Here is an 18214-nt window from a genome sequence, read left to right as displayed (position 1 = left end):
TAGATAGATAGATAGATAGATAGATAGATAGATAGATAGATAGATAGATAGATAGATAGATAGATAGATAGATAGAGATAGCTGTGTTTCTCCTAAAGTATAATGGTCCTGAGGTCCCTATTGTAATCATTGCAGGAGTTGGGCCATTCCCTATACACATGTCTCTTTCCTGCTTCCAGCGCAGCAAAAAATAACCTGGTAAACCATCTCTCTGTCTCAAAAATGATTGTTTTCCTTAATGACACTACACATGTAATTTGATTACTCTTAAACTTGACTTGATTGGAGTGGAGAACTAGGCTGAGAGGACTGGGAGGTGAGAATATACAATTGTTTAAGGAAGAGTGGAGACTGGATAGGACCAACTTTAAAATCAGCAGTTACATGTTTTCATCAGATCCACAGACTAATGGAAAATTACTATAAGAATGTGAATATTGGTTTAATTTGGTCTAGAGAACAGGGGTAGAAAATCATTTCAGACACAATATGAAATATGGTTTGGAGTACAGAAAAGCTGGGAGAAGGATAGTAAGAGAGAAGGCCTTTCTAGTCACTTGGAAAGAAGTTAACCAAAATCTTGATTCCAGATTGGACATTGGGGCCAGAGTGGAACCAGGTGGATTTGAGTAAAATAAAATGGTGAAAAAAAAAGGGTAACTTTAGTAGCAGGTCAGATAACCTGGAGAATTTAGGCTCAGAGACTAAATGAGTTGGTATTGTAATATAATAAGAAGATATAATTCAATATACATTTATTAGATATCTCTAGAGCACTGTTTATCCTCTAGATCTGGTTAAATGAAACATCAGAATTATCTCTGGTATTCTTTTCTCTTTACCTAATTACATTTGAGGGAGACTGTTTGATGATATAAATAGGTGAGAGAGAGCTAGACCCAGAAGTCAGGAAGACAAGGTCTAGTGTTGCCATAGATGGCCTCTCATATGACCCTGGGCAAATCATTTAACATCTTCAGTTTCCTTATCTATAACATAGGGATGATAACAAGATAAGAAGGGTTGTGGTGAGCCTCAGATGAAATATTATAGGTGAAGAACTTTGAAAACACTTTGTATATGGTGGCCATCTTGAGCTAGTGGTGTTTAATATATAGTTAAACATGTTATACTGAAAACAGTGAATGATTTAGGAGGTTAATAGAGGGCAAGAAATAAGGGGAAAAGAAATTAGGAAATTACCTGTGTATGAAACATGGAAAGCAACATTAGAAGAAAATGTCTTGAAAGGCATCATGTTGCACAGTTGAAGGAGTCTTATATTTGGAGCCCAAGGGCTTGGATTCAATATCACTTTGCCATTGACTTCCTCTGCAGTCTTGGGCAAATCACTTAAGAATCTTTGGGCCTCACTTTTCTCATTTATAAAAAGTGGGAGTTGGGCTAGATGATGTCTATGATCCTATAACAGTGATGGTGAGCCTTTTAGAGACAGCGCCAGGACCTACCCAACCTCGCCCCCCAAACCAAGTGCCTGCCCTCCCCCACTGAGTGCCAGACTCTCCTTCTCCCCTTACCCCACACAGTGGAGGGATGAAACACTCCCATTGGGCTGCTGGGAAGAGGGGTGGGTGAAGTGAGGAATATCCTCATCCAATGTAGAGAGGAGGAGAGTGGCCCTGCTCTGCCACCTGTGAGCCACCCACCTTACCCCTATGCACTCCCATTGGTGGGGGGCATGTGAAAAAATGTTGTCAGGTGCAGTGGAGAGGGGGGGAAGCAGCTCCACACAAGTCCCTCTGCATGTCTAGTAATGAACTCTGAGGAGGAGGGGTGGCCATGTGCCCACAGAGAGCAATTTACTTGCCATCTTCAGCACCTGTGCCATAGGTTCGCCATCACTGTCCTATAATCATATAAACACTAGTCACACTATAGGAGCAAAAAAGTTGGAGACATACAATTTCTATAGTTGAGTAGTCCTGGTTTACTTCCAGGTATTGTCACGTAGCCCTGTCAACAGAGGAAATCGAATCCATTTCTATACTCTTATAGCTCTCTTTCCTGGGTATCTAGGAATCAGGATCCATGGTAATATCTAGGTTTTACAGAGGTTTAAACTGAGGCACTAAGAAGTCAGGTAGCCCAAAACCTCTTCTGATGCAATGGATAGGCACTGGACTGAAGTCAGGAAGACCCAAGTTCAAAGTCAACTTCAGAAACTTACTAGCTATGTGACCCTAAGCAAGGCACTTAAACTCTCTTTGCCTCAGTTTCCTCAACTAGAAAATGGGGAAATAATAGCACCTTCCTCACTAAGTTGTTGTGAAGATCAAATGAGATAATATTTTCAAAGCACTTAGTACAGTACTTGGGACATTGTAGGTATTCTATAAATGCTTATTCCCTTCCCCTTCCCATTTGTTCTTTTCCTATTGGTAATGAAACCCAGAACACTAGCTGCCCATCTGGCTTAGGAACATGGGGTCTTAGAGCTGGAAGGGAATCTAAAGGGTGTCTATTTTTACCCTCTCACAAATGAGTAATCTGAGGCCCACAGACATGAAGTGACTTGTGCAAGATCATATATGGTGACTACTTGGTGGCAGAGTCAGGATTAGAACCCAGGCTTCCTGATCCCTGCCTAAAGGTCTATATACTAAGCTTCATAATTTGTGTGGCATGTATAAAGTTGGAGTTTTGACATGTTTGGTAGCCTAGTGACTATTTGGAACATAACAGTATTAATAATTCACATTATGTAGTAATTTAAGATTTACAAAGTTCTTTCCTCATAATAACACTGTCAGGTAGGTTGGGTAAAGGCAAACTGGGATAAAGGAACTTGTCCAAGGTCACACAGTAAATATCAAATATCAAAGCATAAATTTGAGCCCTGCTCAAATGGGTTTTTTTTTAAACCTAACCTTCTGCCTTAGTATCAGTTCTAAGACAGAAAAACAGCAAGTGCTAGGCAATTAGGGTTAAGAAACTTCCCCAGGATCACACAGCTAGGAAGATTTGAACACAAGTCCTCCAGTTTCCATTCCTTGCAGCTTTATCCACTGTGCCGGTTAACTGCCCCTTTAGGGTACTTTCTATTATACCACACTGCCTCTGGGCCTCTGTGATACGATGCTGTCTGAAAAGAAAGTGTGGGGATGGTTAGGGGGAGCCTTATAAAGAATACCCCCTTTAGAGAGTAAAAGTTGAAATTTGAATATAAAGACCTCTCCTCTTACTAGATTTCCTTTAACATTATGCCAGGTAAAAAGGAAGTATGTTTGGTTAGGGTCTTTTCTCTTTCTCCTGGCAGCAGAATCTGTTGTTTCCTTTATCCCTGCTTAGCATCTCCTCCCATTACTTCCATAAAGGAATTCCTTTCCCTCTCTTTTACACTGGGTGTCACTAGCTGAAAACAAATGTTTTGTATAGTGAGCAAGCATTGGGTTCTATAAGTAAATATAATATATATGACTAGGGACAACCCAGTCGGCCAGCTTCCTGGCTATAAGTTGAGACCGTTTTCCCTTTTCTTAAAACCAGAAGTGAAAGTCCCAGCAAGGCAGCTGTGAGCCTCTCCTTAGCTGGGTACTACAGCTGTTGACTTTGCTGGCATCTGGAGGCTTCCCTGCACTGGGCAATCTCTCCTATGGGATGTTTTCCTTCATTAGTGCCTTTCTAATGGAATTACTAGTTCTCTTTCCATATTCATATTACATATCCATGCAAAAGATCAATGAATGGTAGTCAGGAAATATATTCCCCTATATTTTCAGAAAGAAGTTGCATTTCAGACTATTTAAAACATTCCACTTTACCATTATAGCAGATGTTTTGTTTTATTCTCACCATTCTCCCATGTTGTAAACTTTTTTTCTTTCTTTGCCAAATACATGAGAATAGTTTGCTTATAGAATTTATACCAAATGTAGATTTCTTAAGATGAAGCATTCTCCCTTATACCATGTTTTTATCAAAATTTTAGCTAAATGATAGTGTATTTAAGTGTATATAGCAGAGTGTAATTTCTATTCCTATTGGAGTGATCATTCTTTGTAGTGCTAGCTTATCAAGCTAAGAAATTGAGGGGTTGAGGAATCTTTGCCCAAAGCTATTAAATTAATCGAGTTAAGGTGAATAATTAGAAGTTCTGTTCCCCCAAGTAGAAACTCAGAATTTCTACTTGGGGGGTGGAAAAAGTGATTTCCTTTATTCCATGTGAAAGTTGGGGGCCTAATTTTCTGGAGAGAATAAATTTAAGTTAAACTTCTGTTTAAACATGTTGAAAATACTTTTTAAAGCTTTCTCCTTAGATAGTGCCACTTAGTATTTCTCCAAATAATAGCCCAATGACAAATGACCATATTGCTCTTTCAAGCAATTCTCAATAAGGAAAATGTGTCCACATAGTAGAAAGGTTTATTTCTGGTAGGCACCACTATCATGGAAGGAACCTACCTAGAAGATTCTCATAAGCATTCCTTATTCTTGGATAGATTTTGAGCAGAGAGTTGCCCTGTGCTCAACCTCTAGGACAGTTATCAGATTTGAGAAGAACCCATCGAAAGAGGAATTGTTAGCAAAGGTCAAGAAATAAGAATGAAGGGAACTGGCTACATGGAAGCCAGACCAAGTGGCAGGGGGATGAAAAGGCTTCTTCATGCTTATGCTTCCCTCTACCCTTTACTCCACCCCCTCTCATCTCTGCATGAATGCAGTCTATAGGGTAGGGAAGGGAACTGGAAGAAGTGGCCAGAACCTTTCCCATGCTTCTATTTTGATCTGTGTTGTGAAAAAAAAAGAGGGGGATGGGCAAATGGGAGAATAGCTTAATGTAGCCTGTATGCCTGTCTGTATGTTTGTTCATGCCTGTTATTTTTATATGTAATAAGAGCTCGATCTATGGGAATTATTAATAGCACCAGAAAAGTCAGCAGTACGTGCTGGTAGTCAGGGCTAGAGAAAACGTTTTCTCTTGTGGATTGTGGGCATGGTGAAATCCCATATAGGATTCCAGAAAAAGAGGCAATACTGCCTAGGGGAAGTGTATTCTTTTATGGGTAAGTTCTCTGAGACAGGAATTTTTGAGTTTATTTTCAGGAGCATCTCAGTGGAATTGGCTTTAGATTAACTATTGTGCAGCTTTTTGGTTTGGGTCAGCCATAATTGGGTTTCTCATTAGTGGAAAAGTTTAGAATTTTGATATTCCTTAATGCTGGTTCCCAACCAAAATATTGATGGGTATTGATTTATTCTAAGGCAGGGGTTCTTAACCTCTTTGTGGACCCCTTTGGTAGTTTGGTGAAACCTTCAGACCTCTTCTTAGAATTTTGGTTTTGAATGCATAAAATGAAATACATAGGTATACAAAGGAAACTAATTCTATTGGAAAACAGCTATCAGACTGTTAAAAAATTCAAGGGTTAAGAGCTCTTACTTTAGAATAATATTTAATCAGCTCCTTTTCTTCCTCATCTTCCAAGTAGTTAAAGGACAAATACTCCAGGAGTCAGTACAGTTCATAGAGATATCTGTAGGCCTGGGCAGAGAACTCTGTCTAATGTCTCTTCATCTCCCTCCCCATACATGTCTGAGTGCTAGTGGAGGGCCAGGACTAGAGTGCTAGAACTTGGGAACCAGGACAGATCCACTAGGGATCCCCTGTCCTGTCTCCTGTCCTCATATTCTCTATCTCCACTGAACTGCACAAAGCTATCAACAGCCATTGGAGTTGAATTGAGGCTCTCTCTGGGAAAGAGACATTGGGTATTTAATGTTGATGTTGACAAGGGGTTTGGAGGGAGCAGAGAGAAGAGTGAGCAGAGTTTAGGGAGAAGAGGCAGAGAAAAACTAGACAACTAAAAGAAGGATGAAATGAGGAAAGCAAATTGTGTGCAAAGTTTGATTCACCATTGGCTTCTCTCCTAGAATCTGGCCTCTTAGATGGGAGGAGGTCTGTTCAGTGCTTTTCTAATTCTCCACTTTTAAAAATCAGTGGTTACAGGACCACAGAGAGGTCTTGCTTGGGAGGCAGCCCTCCTCTCCAATTGCCCTCCAGAACCAGGTGGTTCCTCTTTTGTAGTTCAGGACCCCTGTGAGATGAATTTGTAGAAAGGCATCACTAAATATGGCTTAATGTTACATGGGCACTCACATTTCTAAGTAGAAGTAACAGGAAGATCATCCTGAATGTTTTACCCTTCTTCCAACCTTATTGCCTTCCTTTCAAACACACATGAAAAATTGGTTCTCTTCTCTGTATTTTCCAGGCAGTCATACTATGCACAAAGCTAAAGTTACAGCCAGAATTGGATGTTGAAAAGGTGAGTCATATGTTTGCATATACAATGTGTTAAGAGTCAAGAAGCTTCAACAAAATCAGGATCCAAACCACCATCCTCAACATAGCACAATTTTCCTTCTTTGCAGTGAAAATTCTCCTGGGGCTCTCAGAGATAGGTGGGGGTGGGATTCCACATTAGCTCTGCAGAAAGTCTTGAGGGAAGGATAGGAGAAGAATGCAATCAGCCAAGAAAAAAGTTCATTGGATAGTCTTAGCAAGGTTCAGAATGGGTGCTGTATCAATCAAAAGAAATTTGGATCTTGGAATGGCATGGTCTCTTTTCTTCCACCATTGTCAGAACTGTAAAGCAAGTTTGAGGAAATCCATTGGACAGCCACTTACACTATCTTAAAAAACTAATGATGACCTGCAATTAATGCACTGAGGCTGGCTTAATTTCTTTATAACTGAATGGCTTCTTTTTTTTTTAATCCTTTTTTTTTTTTTGGTTTTAAGCCTAAAAGAGCTAAGGAAAGCTAATGATGTTTTTATTCCTTTTCTCTTACTAAATGCCCTTGTTTCACCCTATACCAGAAAGTTTCTCTCTGCTTCCTGACGAAGATCTGGACCTATATGGTGCTCAAGTCCATAGTACTGTATATGATGCACCTGCCATGACTTAGATTACAGACATGACGTCCAACATTTAGAGCCATCATCATGTTTTTATCTCAGAGCTTTCCCCTTCCTCAGTTTCTTGGCTTCCCAAACTGCCTGGGCCTCAGGCCTGGCTTTTCTACTTATTACAAAATGGACATCACAGCCTGATTGTTGATTCGTGGCTGGTTTCCTTACTTCCACTCTAGATGTGCACACCCCTGCTTCTTCAGGATAAAGCAAACCTTGTCAAGGACTATGTGGCCGACTATCCACATCTCCAAAGCCAACTATTACAGGTCTTGGACACATGGTGTCATCCCACCTTTAACACTAGAGATATTGCCAGGTGAGTAATACAGAGATGCCATAGAGAGATTCTTTGCAGTCCACTTTGGCTATCGACTCAGGCACTTAAACCAGGTGCCTGAGAAGCAGAGAACTTAGCACCTCAAAGAGTTCTAGAGTCAGATGCCCGAGCAAAAGTTTTAGAGGCAGCTCCCTCAGAGGTTTCAGAACCACATCACTGAGCAGATTTTAAGCAGTTAATGGGGCTTCACAAGTTACAGACTAATCAGATTTCCTTCATCTGGGCTCTCTTCAAAGAGACTTTGGAAAATTACCCTTCATTAGAGAAGGAATAAATGACAATATTAATTCTCCACATTTCTATAATCAGTATGAACAGAAGTTACTGCCCCAGGAACTAATTGAAATTTTTCTTCACATTTATATAACTCTTGAATACACTAACAACTTCTCTGTGAGGTGTTTGGTGCAAGGTTTAATCCCATTTACCCATGAAGACCTTGAGAATTCCTAGAGGTTAAGTCTCTGTTGATGGAGCTCAGGGACCAACAGAGAGGCCAGAGGCTCTGGGCATAGCCTGTGAGTGTAGCCATGTGTATGTATGCGTGTGTGCGTGTGCCCTGCTATTGTCTCCTCCTTCTGTCTGCTGTGATGGAGTGAAACACACTGATGTGTTACAGGGGTGACTCCTTGTGCTACATCCTCTCACATCAGACTTGGTTCCTGCTTCTGGGCATCTTTCACCATTTGGAAAGGAGTGAAGCTACTCCTTCCTCAGCTTTCTCCTAGCACTTTGCCTGACTCTCTTTTGCACTTATTTCTCTCTTGTATAGGGGCAGCCAGGTGGCACAATGGATAGAGTGCCGGGAAGATCCAAGTTCAAATCTGGCCTCAGATACTTATCGATTATTGACCCTGAGCAATTTAACCTCTGCTCTCCTCAATTTCCTCATCTGTAAAATGGGGAAAAAAATAATAATAGTGCTTACCTCACAGGACTGTCACGAGGATCAAATGAAACAATAATTGTAAAGCACTTAGCACAGTGCCTGGTGCATAATAAGTACTTTATAAATTACCTACGACTATTGTTGTCATTACATGAGATAATAATTGCAAAGTGCTTGATACAATACCTAGCACATACTGCTATATAAATGTTAGTTATTATAATTATCATCATCATTATTATTCATTTCTTATTCATTTCTACGTTTGTCCTAAGGGCAGCTAGGTGGCACAGTGGCTAGAGCACCAGGCCTGGAGTCAAGACCATGTTCAAATCTAGCCTCAGATACTTACTAACTGTGTGACCCTGGGCAAGTCATTTAACCCTGTTGGCCCCAGTTTCCTCATGTGTAAAGTGAGCTGGAGAAAGAAATGACAAACTACTCCAGTATCTTTGCCAAGGAAACCCCAAAATGGGGTCACAAAGAGTGGGACACAACTGAAACGACTCAACAGCAAAAATGTTTGTCCTCTGCTCTTCCCCATTAGGTTAAAAGCACCTTGAGAGTATGTCTTATCTGTCTTTTTATCTGCCATGCCTTGTGTATATTAACCTTTCATATTGTATATGCTGAATAAATGTGTATTGAATTAAATTGGCTAGAATTTTCTAGGGCCCTAAATTCAGTGCTATGAAGATTCACGGTCCCATAAACATCTCCCAGGCCTGGCTGAAGAAGAAAGTGAAGAAAACCAGGACCCTTGCCTTTAACCCTCCTGCTCTGACATAGTACTATTAATATTAGTAAAAGAACAAGCTATGGAAAAAACCTATGATGATGTGCTTGCTTGGTTGTGTTTTTTTTTGCAGACAATATCAAAATGTGCCTCCCTCAAGAGTAGACAAACTGAATCAGAAAATGCTGAGCAAACTTGTCTTCAGACTGCTGGGCCAGTACAACCTAGACCCAGGTGTGTAGGGCTTTCTTATGGATCATTTCTCTGGCAGATTTCTTCTCGATTAAAAAATGATAAACCCAAAGAAGGCTTTTCCATCCAGGTCCACAGAAATCAAGAGCTAGTCCTGAGCAGTGGTCCCATCAATCTTAATTGATGTCAGCTCAAAGTGGAGTCTGTGAATTATAGAAACAGCCACTTCTGTTGTCAGTGTTGGATGCTAGTGACTAGTAGTGTGCTGTTTCATTCTGTGGTATGAAATAAATCCTGACCTCCAAAGAGCTCAAGTCACTGGATTCGGATGTCCAGCTATGAGTTATCATTCTGTCTTCTAATGGAATAGGTCACCCATAACTCATTCAGGCTTCCAGTGAGGAAGCACTCACCCAGGGCAGAGAAAAGAAACATGGCAACAGTCCATCTTGAGTTTGGTTGGAGGAGAGAGGCTATAGTTAAAGGATATTTATACTACTCTTGCAACTCATTTAGAAAACAAAACAAAACAAAACAGAATTTATGGTGTTCAGAGGGGTCATTTAAATAACTTCCCCTTCAGTCCTAGGCTATTCTTCCCAATCTGTTCATTACATTGCTTTGTATTCCAATTGGAGAAGCAGGGGGCATGAAATAGGGAACAGGTTCCCAGCAGGAGCCTCTGGGTCACTCAGCAGGCCCTAGTCTGCATTCATTGCCACTTGGTCAAGCAGACGGGATGTTGTATGCCTCTCCTCTTCCCCTGCCTCTGAACTCCTGAGGGACTGAGGGAATTTGGCTAGCTCTGAGAGCAACGTACCATTCTTCCCCATAAAGGGAGCTGAAGGAAGCATGTCTCTGCAGGCTGGTTTCCTGCCAAAGGCTAGTAGAGTTTACTTGGGTGCATTCTTCAGCCCTGTCTGAATTTCTATCCTATCTTCTCTTCCTTTTCCCCGACAAGAAAGCAATTTGTGTCCCATTCTACCCAGACCCAAAGCAAAGAGCCTGGCTCAAAGCTTCAGTTTTGCTGGTATCAGAGGCCCTGTTGTCAGTTCTAAAAACCTTACTTCCCTAAGGGGATCTAAAGACTTCTTTTCCATACTGTTCATTAAAAACCAGCAGGATATCACAGATTGAGGCCAGGAGAGAGCCTGTACCCACTGTGAACTGGGGCCATTAGCATCATTAGGAGAAAAATCAACCATCCACCTGGCAAGCTCTGGAGTTCCATGACTCTGACCTTCTCTTCCTTTTAAGCCAGCCTCATTCTGGTCTCTGTGACTTTGCTTATGCTTTCTCCCCTTTATGGTATGCCCTGCTTCTTCTTGTTACTGGCCAAAATCCCAAATGTCATTCAAGACAAACCTTTGGGAAGCTTTATAAAACTGATAGTCCATCATGATGTTTATTTGATTTGGAATATCTGACATTTGCTGGGATTATCTTATGCTGTCTTCTTATTCCTTTAAAGCAGTGCTCTAACTCTGAAAATGATGCATGTCTTTTATCTCCAACTATTGTAGGATATATAGGGTATACCAAAAAGTCCGAGTGCAGTTTTAAGCTTTAATAATTTCAAAAGGCTAAAGCTATAAACTTCTAGAAACATCACTTGAAAACTTAATTTATTTTATCTTTTCTTATTCCAAATTTTACAAAACCAAATAAAACAAGAATTTCCATCTACAAAGAAAAAGAAGAATGTACATATATGAAATACGAATTTCTCATATGTTTAGCTGACTTTTCTTCATATCTACATAATAAATCCCTTCCACAAGCATCCCAGCCTTTTCCCAACTTCTCCACATCACAGAAGGTATCGTGCAGGAGATTGGCATGTTCTTACAAATTAAGTCTTTCATGTTTTCACCTTTCAGTTCACAATCTGAAGGTAATATTCTCAGTGTATTCTTCTAATATTAGTTCTGTATCTGTGTATAATATTCTCTTGGGTTCTACCCATTTCACTGTTCATTATCCCATGTAGTTCTTTGTAAGTTTTTTAAAAATTAGCCTGCTCATCACTTCTTATGACTGAAAGCTTAATTATTTCAATTTCTTTTCCACTTAGTTTTGTGAATTTTAAATAATAAAATGTCAATTTTAAAAGATAATGTATCCAATCATTATGAATTGTGTGTAGAACACTTTTGGATGATACATTCTCAAAACAGTGGATGGGGAGAGAAAGTCCCTCTGCTTGGCTACTTTAGTCACCTGATCCATTTCCATTAGACTTTTTGTGGTGGGGTCACTTCAGAATAATCTTGTATGCATCAAAACCTCATTCTTTGGATGACCTTAATATAAGGCAAGGATTATAAATGCATCCTTTCAGTTGCAAGAGCAATTGTTGAAAGTTTTTACAAATTTCAAAAATTGACAAAACGTCTCAATATTTTAAAATGTTAAGCATTTAATCTTTCAGACTTTTTGGTGAGTTTATAGCATTTATATTTCTGAAGTTATTAAAACTTAAAAGCTGTACTGACATTTTGGGGACACCCATTTACTACTCAGAGGCTGGAGCCCTGTCTTCAGCTTTTTCAGTGCTTATGCTTGGGACTTTCCACCATGCTGGCACACAGTGTCCTCCAAAACACATCCTACTCATTCCAGCTCAGCACATTGTTCATTCTGTGCTTTGCCTTTTCCACCTCCCACTGACAATCCAAAATGCCCATCCTAAGCCTCTTCCCCAAGTTGTGTCCTCCTGATTGTTTAGGACCCAACTTGAGTCCCTCTTCTGCCCAAGGCCTTTCCTGACCACTTCTCTCTTCAAAGTTCCTACAGAGTTTCTGCTCTCTACCACTGATTCTGGCATTTACCACAGACTGTCTTGTGTTGTTCCTTAGCTGTTTCATGGCTCTGTTATGTTTCTTTAACATGACTGCCAAGCCTTTGAAGGCAGCTACTTCCTCTTCCATTTCTTTTTTCTTGGCCTAAGCCCTACTACTGGGCCATAACACATAGTAGGTATTTAATAAATTCATGTTGAATGAATAAATGAAGTGATTGCAGAACTAATGAATGTAAGGGAGGTGCTAATTGCTTCCTAATGGCCAGATGTTGATCCACAGCATTTATTAGTCTTCTGTATTCCTAGTATTTGTTTATGTAGCATGTGTTGCTATAGCTCCTAAGTGCTTTCCAGAACAATGTAAACACAGCAAGTTTTGCTGGGAGCGAGTGGGTGTCCAGGTGCTTATGAAGACTGAGCATTTGGGAGGGAAGTAGGGGAGGATCACTTCCTGCTTTGGATGTTAGCCATGGGACCTAGTCACGTTGTTTAGCATAACAGGAGCCAACAGTGGGATGTGGCTGCTTAAAAAAAATGAATGGGATCTTAGGCTGCATCAATAGAAGTCCAACATCCAGAAAGAGGGAAGTGATAGCATCATTATACTCTGTCCTGTTGAACCAAATCTGAGCATTGTGTTCAGTGCTGGATATGGATAATACATGTTAGAAGGGACATTGGCAAACTAGAAAATATACAGAGGAAAACATCCAAGGTTGTGAAGTGTCAAGAAATATTAACTTTCTGTGTGTGGAAAGGTTGAAGGAACTGAACCTGCTTCACTTATAGAAGAATAGATTAAGAGAGAGAGATCTGTGGCTCAGATTGCAGTCCACTTAAACTCCCCTATTTTTTTCAGGTTAATTGTTATGCTAGCTATGCTTCCTCTATCTTGTATTTTTTTAAAAATTGATTTCTCGAATCCAAGGATAAAACTTTTAGTTAATGCCATTTAGATTCGGCACAATGGTCTTGCCTTTCAAGGTCTTTTAAAATCCCAATTCTGACAACTTGTGTGTTAGCTCTCCTTCTCAGCTTCACATTGACCACAAATCTAATAAACATACCATTTGCCTTTACCCAAGTCATTGATAAATGTTAAATTGTATGGGGTCAAGGCAAGATCCCTGGAAACTTTCCCTAAAAACCTTCTTCCAAGTGGACATTGAACTAGTGGTTATTGTGCTTTGAATGTAACCGCTCAACCAATTCCCAATCCATCTAACTTTATCATCATCGTATTCCCCTGTTTCACTAGCCTAGCACCCCTGCCAAAAAAGTAAATGAGGTTAGGCTGGCCCAACTTGTTCTTGATGAATCTATAATGGCTTCTGGTGATTATCATTTCCTTTTCTAGATGTTTAGAAATGTTTAAAAAACTAGGTGTTTAAAAAACAGACTCTAGAATTATATAAATAGATTCTGGATCTCCAGGGGTACACTACTCTCATACTATGAAAAGGATAAAAAAACTTGAGATATAGTTCTCAAGGTGCATCATTTTTCTGCCCCAGTCCAAATTCATGATCCTTCATCCTAGACATCCTAGACAAATTGGAGTCATTTTTTAGAACAGAAATAGCAGTGTAGGGGACACACAGGAACAAGTGTGTGCTGGTAGCCACCCTCCAAGTGATTTTAAGAGATAGAATAACAGAGTGGATAGATCACTGGACTTGGCATCCTGAAGGCCTGGATTTGAATCCTAACTCAGAAATTGTCTAGTTGTATGGCATCAAACAAATCACATAGCTCTTGTTTTAGCTGTAAAAGGGAGATCATAGTACCTACCTCTCAGGATTGTTGTGAGGAGCAAATGAAATAATGTTTTAAAATGCGTTATACACATTTTAACACTACGTCAGTGCCATCTGTTATTATATCTATCACAATAGCACTGCACAGTAGTGCTCCTGATGTGCTTCAACATCAATAAGTTTAGCATCTTGGGCTTTCCAGCTCCCTGTTCTCTTTTAGGTCCTCTTTTCTCTGATGGTAACATTCCAGGCTCATCCTCTCTTGCCTACTGCTCCTACTTGAATCACTCCAGGCCAGTTACTTTACTTCAAAGGATTGGGGTTAGGCTCTGACTTGCCTACAAGCAGGTAGAGAAAAATAAATTTAGTTTAATTCAGAAAGTATTTATTAAGCATCTGTGTGGCTGGTTCTGAAGCTAATGCTGTGAGGGTATAAAGAGACATTAGAAGCTGAGAATTGTGATTGATAAAGCACTTTATACTTACAAAATGCTAGCATACCCATGATTTCTCTCCTTGTACTCAAGTTGCTGACAGTTTCATGGAGAGAAAAGATTTATTTTTATGGAACAAAGAATGCTGAGAACACAATAGGTGACTAAGGCATACCTTAGTGATGTGGTTTACTCCAGACTATAGGAGTATTGTATGTGATCCTGAGCAAGTCTACCTTTCTTAAAAATGGGAATGAAGTTCCTTGTACTATCTCTCTCAAAGAGTTTTAGCTAGTAAAGTATTTTGTAAACCTTAAAGCACTATATAAATGTGATTTATTATTATTACTATGGAGTTCAGCCCATATGTGCCTAGGAGCTCAGAAAAATAAATCATTGGACTGGCCCAGTTAGAGGATGCTTCACAGATTGATTTGGACCCTAAAGAACATGTACTTTTAAGGGACAATGAAAGAAACTGATTTGAAAGAAAAAGAGGGTTTGTGAAGACAGTGTGAGATTAAGTTTAAGAGGTAGGTTGAGGATGAGTTATAGAGAGCCTTGAATTCTAGCCAGGCATCTGAATTTAACCTTGTTCTGGGCAGTGGGGAGGGAGGAGACAGGAAGTGGTAGAAAACATGTGGAACTAGATCACTAAGGTCCTTTTTCAGCTCTAATATTCTAATATTCTGACTGTGTAGTGATTGGTTGATATATTGTCAAGTGAAAATAACCATTGATTTGAAAACTTAAATTACAAAATGGTTGTCTTGAACTTGGTAATCAGGAGGCCTGGGTTCTAATTTTGGTTTTGCAACTAATTGTGTAAGCTGGGGCACATCCTTTACTCTTTCTGGACCCCATTTTTCTCTTGTAAAATGGGGGTGTTGTACTGGATTGGGTTTCTAGAACTTATTTGGCCTTCATATAAGGAAATCTTTCTCAGGTAAGAGGATGATGAGATAGAAACAGCAGAGGGCAGAAGAGGACTATACAGGATTCAAAGGGTTTTCTCAGGTGAAGAGGAGCCTCTCTTTCCTTAGCTCCCAGGCTGGACATCAGAAGAGATTTTGTGATCATCATACCTTTTTCAGAGTTGTAATATGCTCTTAAAAAATCAGCCAGATGAATTAGCTTAGAGTTAGAGCTGCAGAAAAAAATGAATAAATAAATGTCAATATTGTAATAACCTGAATTTGGAATTGAAAACTAATTCAGAGCCATCTTGCTATATTTGAAAAAGTTGCTCATTCAGTAATATATACTGTGAGGGATGATAGATAGGATGGATATAAGCACAAATAGAAACTTTCTCCTATTCCAATTAGAGTGAAGTTGCTTGAGCAAAACCATAGAATCCCAGAGCTATGGTAAGATGGATCTGTGCTGTGGGCCTATGTCATCATTATTGCATTCACAGACTCATCACCTGGGGAATGTTTCTATATTCTTGAAATGGTGGTTAATGAAGGAGGTTTCTATAGTCTCCCTCCAAATTGACATTTTAATTTAATTAATTAATTAATTTAGAGTATTTTCCCATGGTTACATGATTCATGTTCTTTCCCTCCTCTCCTCTCACCTCCCTCCCATAGCCAATGAGCAATTCCACTGGGTTATACACGTGTCACTGATCAAGACCTATTTCCATATTATTAATATTTGTAATCAAGTGATTGTTTAAAGTCTACATCCCAATCATATCCCCATTGAACCATGTGATCAAGCAGTTTTTTTTCTTCTGTGTTTCTACCAAATTGACATTTGATGCCATAGAATTTTTTTTTCATCATCAGATGATGATTGTAAGTCTTTCAGGGCTGACTACATTAAGTAACACACTGATTCTGCTGACCTCACATGTCTCCTGTCTAAATGAAAACAAGCAAGGACAGGGTAAACACCCAACATAGTTATTTCCTCTAAAACAAGGCTGTATCTTCTCTTAAGTAGCCTGAGAAGAAGTGGTTTCTTTCTTTCTTTCCACAGTCTTTTCTTTAGCCTGTTTACTGGTAGGCAACTATGTAGGGCTTTCTACTGCATGCCTGCCCAGGAAACTGCCTGGACACTCCTTTGGAAGGGAGCTGTGTTACCCACAAAATATTCCCTTACAACTTGTTCTTTTCTTCCCTGAGTGAACATGCAGAAGATCACCCTCTAACTGACTCTGAGACTCCTCTTCAGCCTAGAGACAGAGAAGCTGACTCCATTAAATAGAAGCAATAAAGAGCCCATCTAATCCCTTACTTTTTCTTCTAAACCAATCAACAAGTATTTGTAGGAGACAAGAAACTAGAATGTGCTCTCTGCCTTTAGGGGGCACATATTGTTTTGGGATAGATAAGATTCAGACTCTCAAAATGATTAGAGAGAGAAAATTATAAAGTTCTCAATTTTGTGATTGGCAATCTTGCCAGCTGCTGGTTTTAATTATCATCACTTTGTAAATGTTTCCCAAACCTATATATCAAGGCCTCTTCCTTCTCTTGGTCTCATATTAACAACTTCTAATGGATGTTTCCAACAGGATGTGTCCCATAACCATTTCAAAATTCAGTAGGTTCAAAACAGAACTTATCTCCTTTCCCTCCAGGTACCACCTCAGAGTCATTTTTCACTTCTTAATCTTCTTCTCCCTCCTTACCTTTTTTTATTTTAAAAATTTTCCATGGTTACATGTTTCATGTAGTCTCCCTCCCCTCTTCCCTCTTCCCTCCCAGAGTTGACAAGCAATTCTATTGTCTCCCTCCTTATCTTATTAACATCAGTTGCCACGACTTATAGGTTCTGCATCCACAGCATTCTCTTTTTCACATATCCATCATCCTAATTCAGATCCTCATCATTTCTTCTTGGATTTTTTCATTATCTTTCTAATTGGTCTTCCCACCTTGTCTCACTCCTCCCCAGTTCACCCTTTCATACAACTGCCCAAGTTTTATTTGCCAAGCACAGGCCTAACTACATCCCACCCCTTCTCAGAAAGCCCAAATGGCCCCTTCTTGCCTCTAGAATCAAATATAAACTCCTCTTTTTGGTATGTAAAGTCTTTTATAATCTTGTTTCAGCCTACCTTTCCAGCCTTATTACATTTTACTCCCTTTCATGTACTCTAATGCTGCAGTCAAACTGGCTTTCTTACTATTGTTCACACCTCATTTCATCACTCATCCCCATGCCTTAACACTTACTACCCGCTAAGCCTAAAATGTACTCTCCTCATTCTGCCTCTTAGAGTCTCTAATCTTCTCAAAGTTTAACTTTCCCTTACATAAGCCTTTCTTAATTGCCAGGCTAATAGTGCTTTCCCACCAAAAAATTACTTTGATTCATTAAGCATTTAGTGTGATATTTACTTATATGTATAATATATATGTTAGTTCCTCTGATAAGCTCCTTGAAAGCATGGATGGTTTTGCTTTTGTCTGTAGCCCCAGCACCTCTCCAGGCAACTAGATAGCCCAGTAGATAGAGCCCTGGACTTCAAATTAGGAAGACTGAATTTGAATCATCTCTAACACTTACTAGCGGTGTGACCCTGGGCAAGTCACTAAATCTGTTTCAATTTCCTCATCTGTTAAGTGGGGATAATACCTACCTTACAAGTTTGTTGTGAGGATCTAATGATATTATAAAGCAATCTGCTAACATGAAAGACCTATTTAATTCCTAGCAATTATTATTAATAAATTCATGTTCATTTATTGATTAGTTTTTTGAACTCTTAAGCACTATTTTTGGGGGGAGCCAGGGTCTTCCTATCTCACGCAGGCTGCAAATATATCATAGCCCAAATTCCTAGGCTGATTGGCCCAGAAACTTTCCTGTGCTCCATTTCAGACTTGAGCCATATCACTCTTCCCCAAGGCAGTCTAGTAACTATGTACTGCACCCTTCTTCCCCTCCCCCTTCCTGGTGGTTCACCGTACTTGTGCAGGGCTTAGTTCAGACATCTGATTCAGTAGCCCTTCTGTAACTCAGAACTCCCTGGCTCAAGTGATCCACCAGCCCCAGCCTCCCTAGGGATTCCTAATGTGCAATACCTCATCCAGCTATTCTAAGTACTCCCAGACATGACAGAAAGGGCTGTGAAGATTTCATAGAGAAAGAGAGGTTTCAAGACCATATC

The 18214-nt window shown here is 39.8% G+C and overlaps 1 protein-coding gene across 1 annotated transcript in view; it reads left to right on the top strand.

Moving 5' to 3' along the window:
* Positions 1-18214, top strand: part of EXD3 (exonuclease 3'-5' domain containing 3) — a 269262-nt gene that overhangs the window by 17962 nt on the left and 233086 nt on the right. Inside the window, exons 5-7 of the mRNA XM_044659662.1 lie at positions 6234-6287; positions 7114-7253; positions 9033-9133. Of these exons, the coding sequence (XP_044515597.1) occupies positions 6234-6287; positions 7114-7253; positions 9033-9133 (295 nt within the window). The remainder of the gene's footprint in view (positions 1-6233; positions 6288-7113; positions 7254-9032; positions 9134-18214) is intronic.

Source organism: Gracilinanus agilis, chromosome 2, assembly GCF_016433145.1.
Source record: "Gracilinanus agilis isolate LMUSP501 chromosome 2, AgileGrace, whole genome shotgun sequence".
In the NCBI taxonomy this organism is placed as follows: Eukaryota; Metazoa; Chordata; class Mammalia; order Didelphimorphia; family Didelphidae; genus Gracilinanus; species Gracilinanus agilis.
Note: the sequence above shows the minus strand (reverse complement) of the source record. Positions and strands in the feature narration are given on the sequence as shown.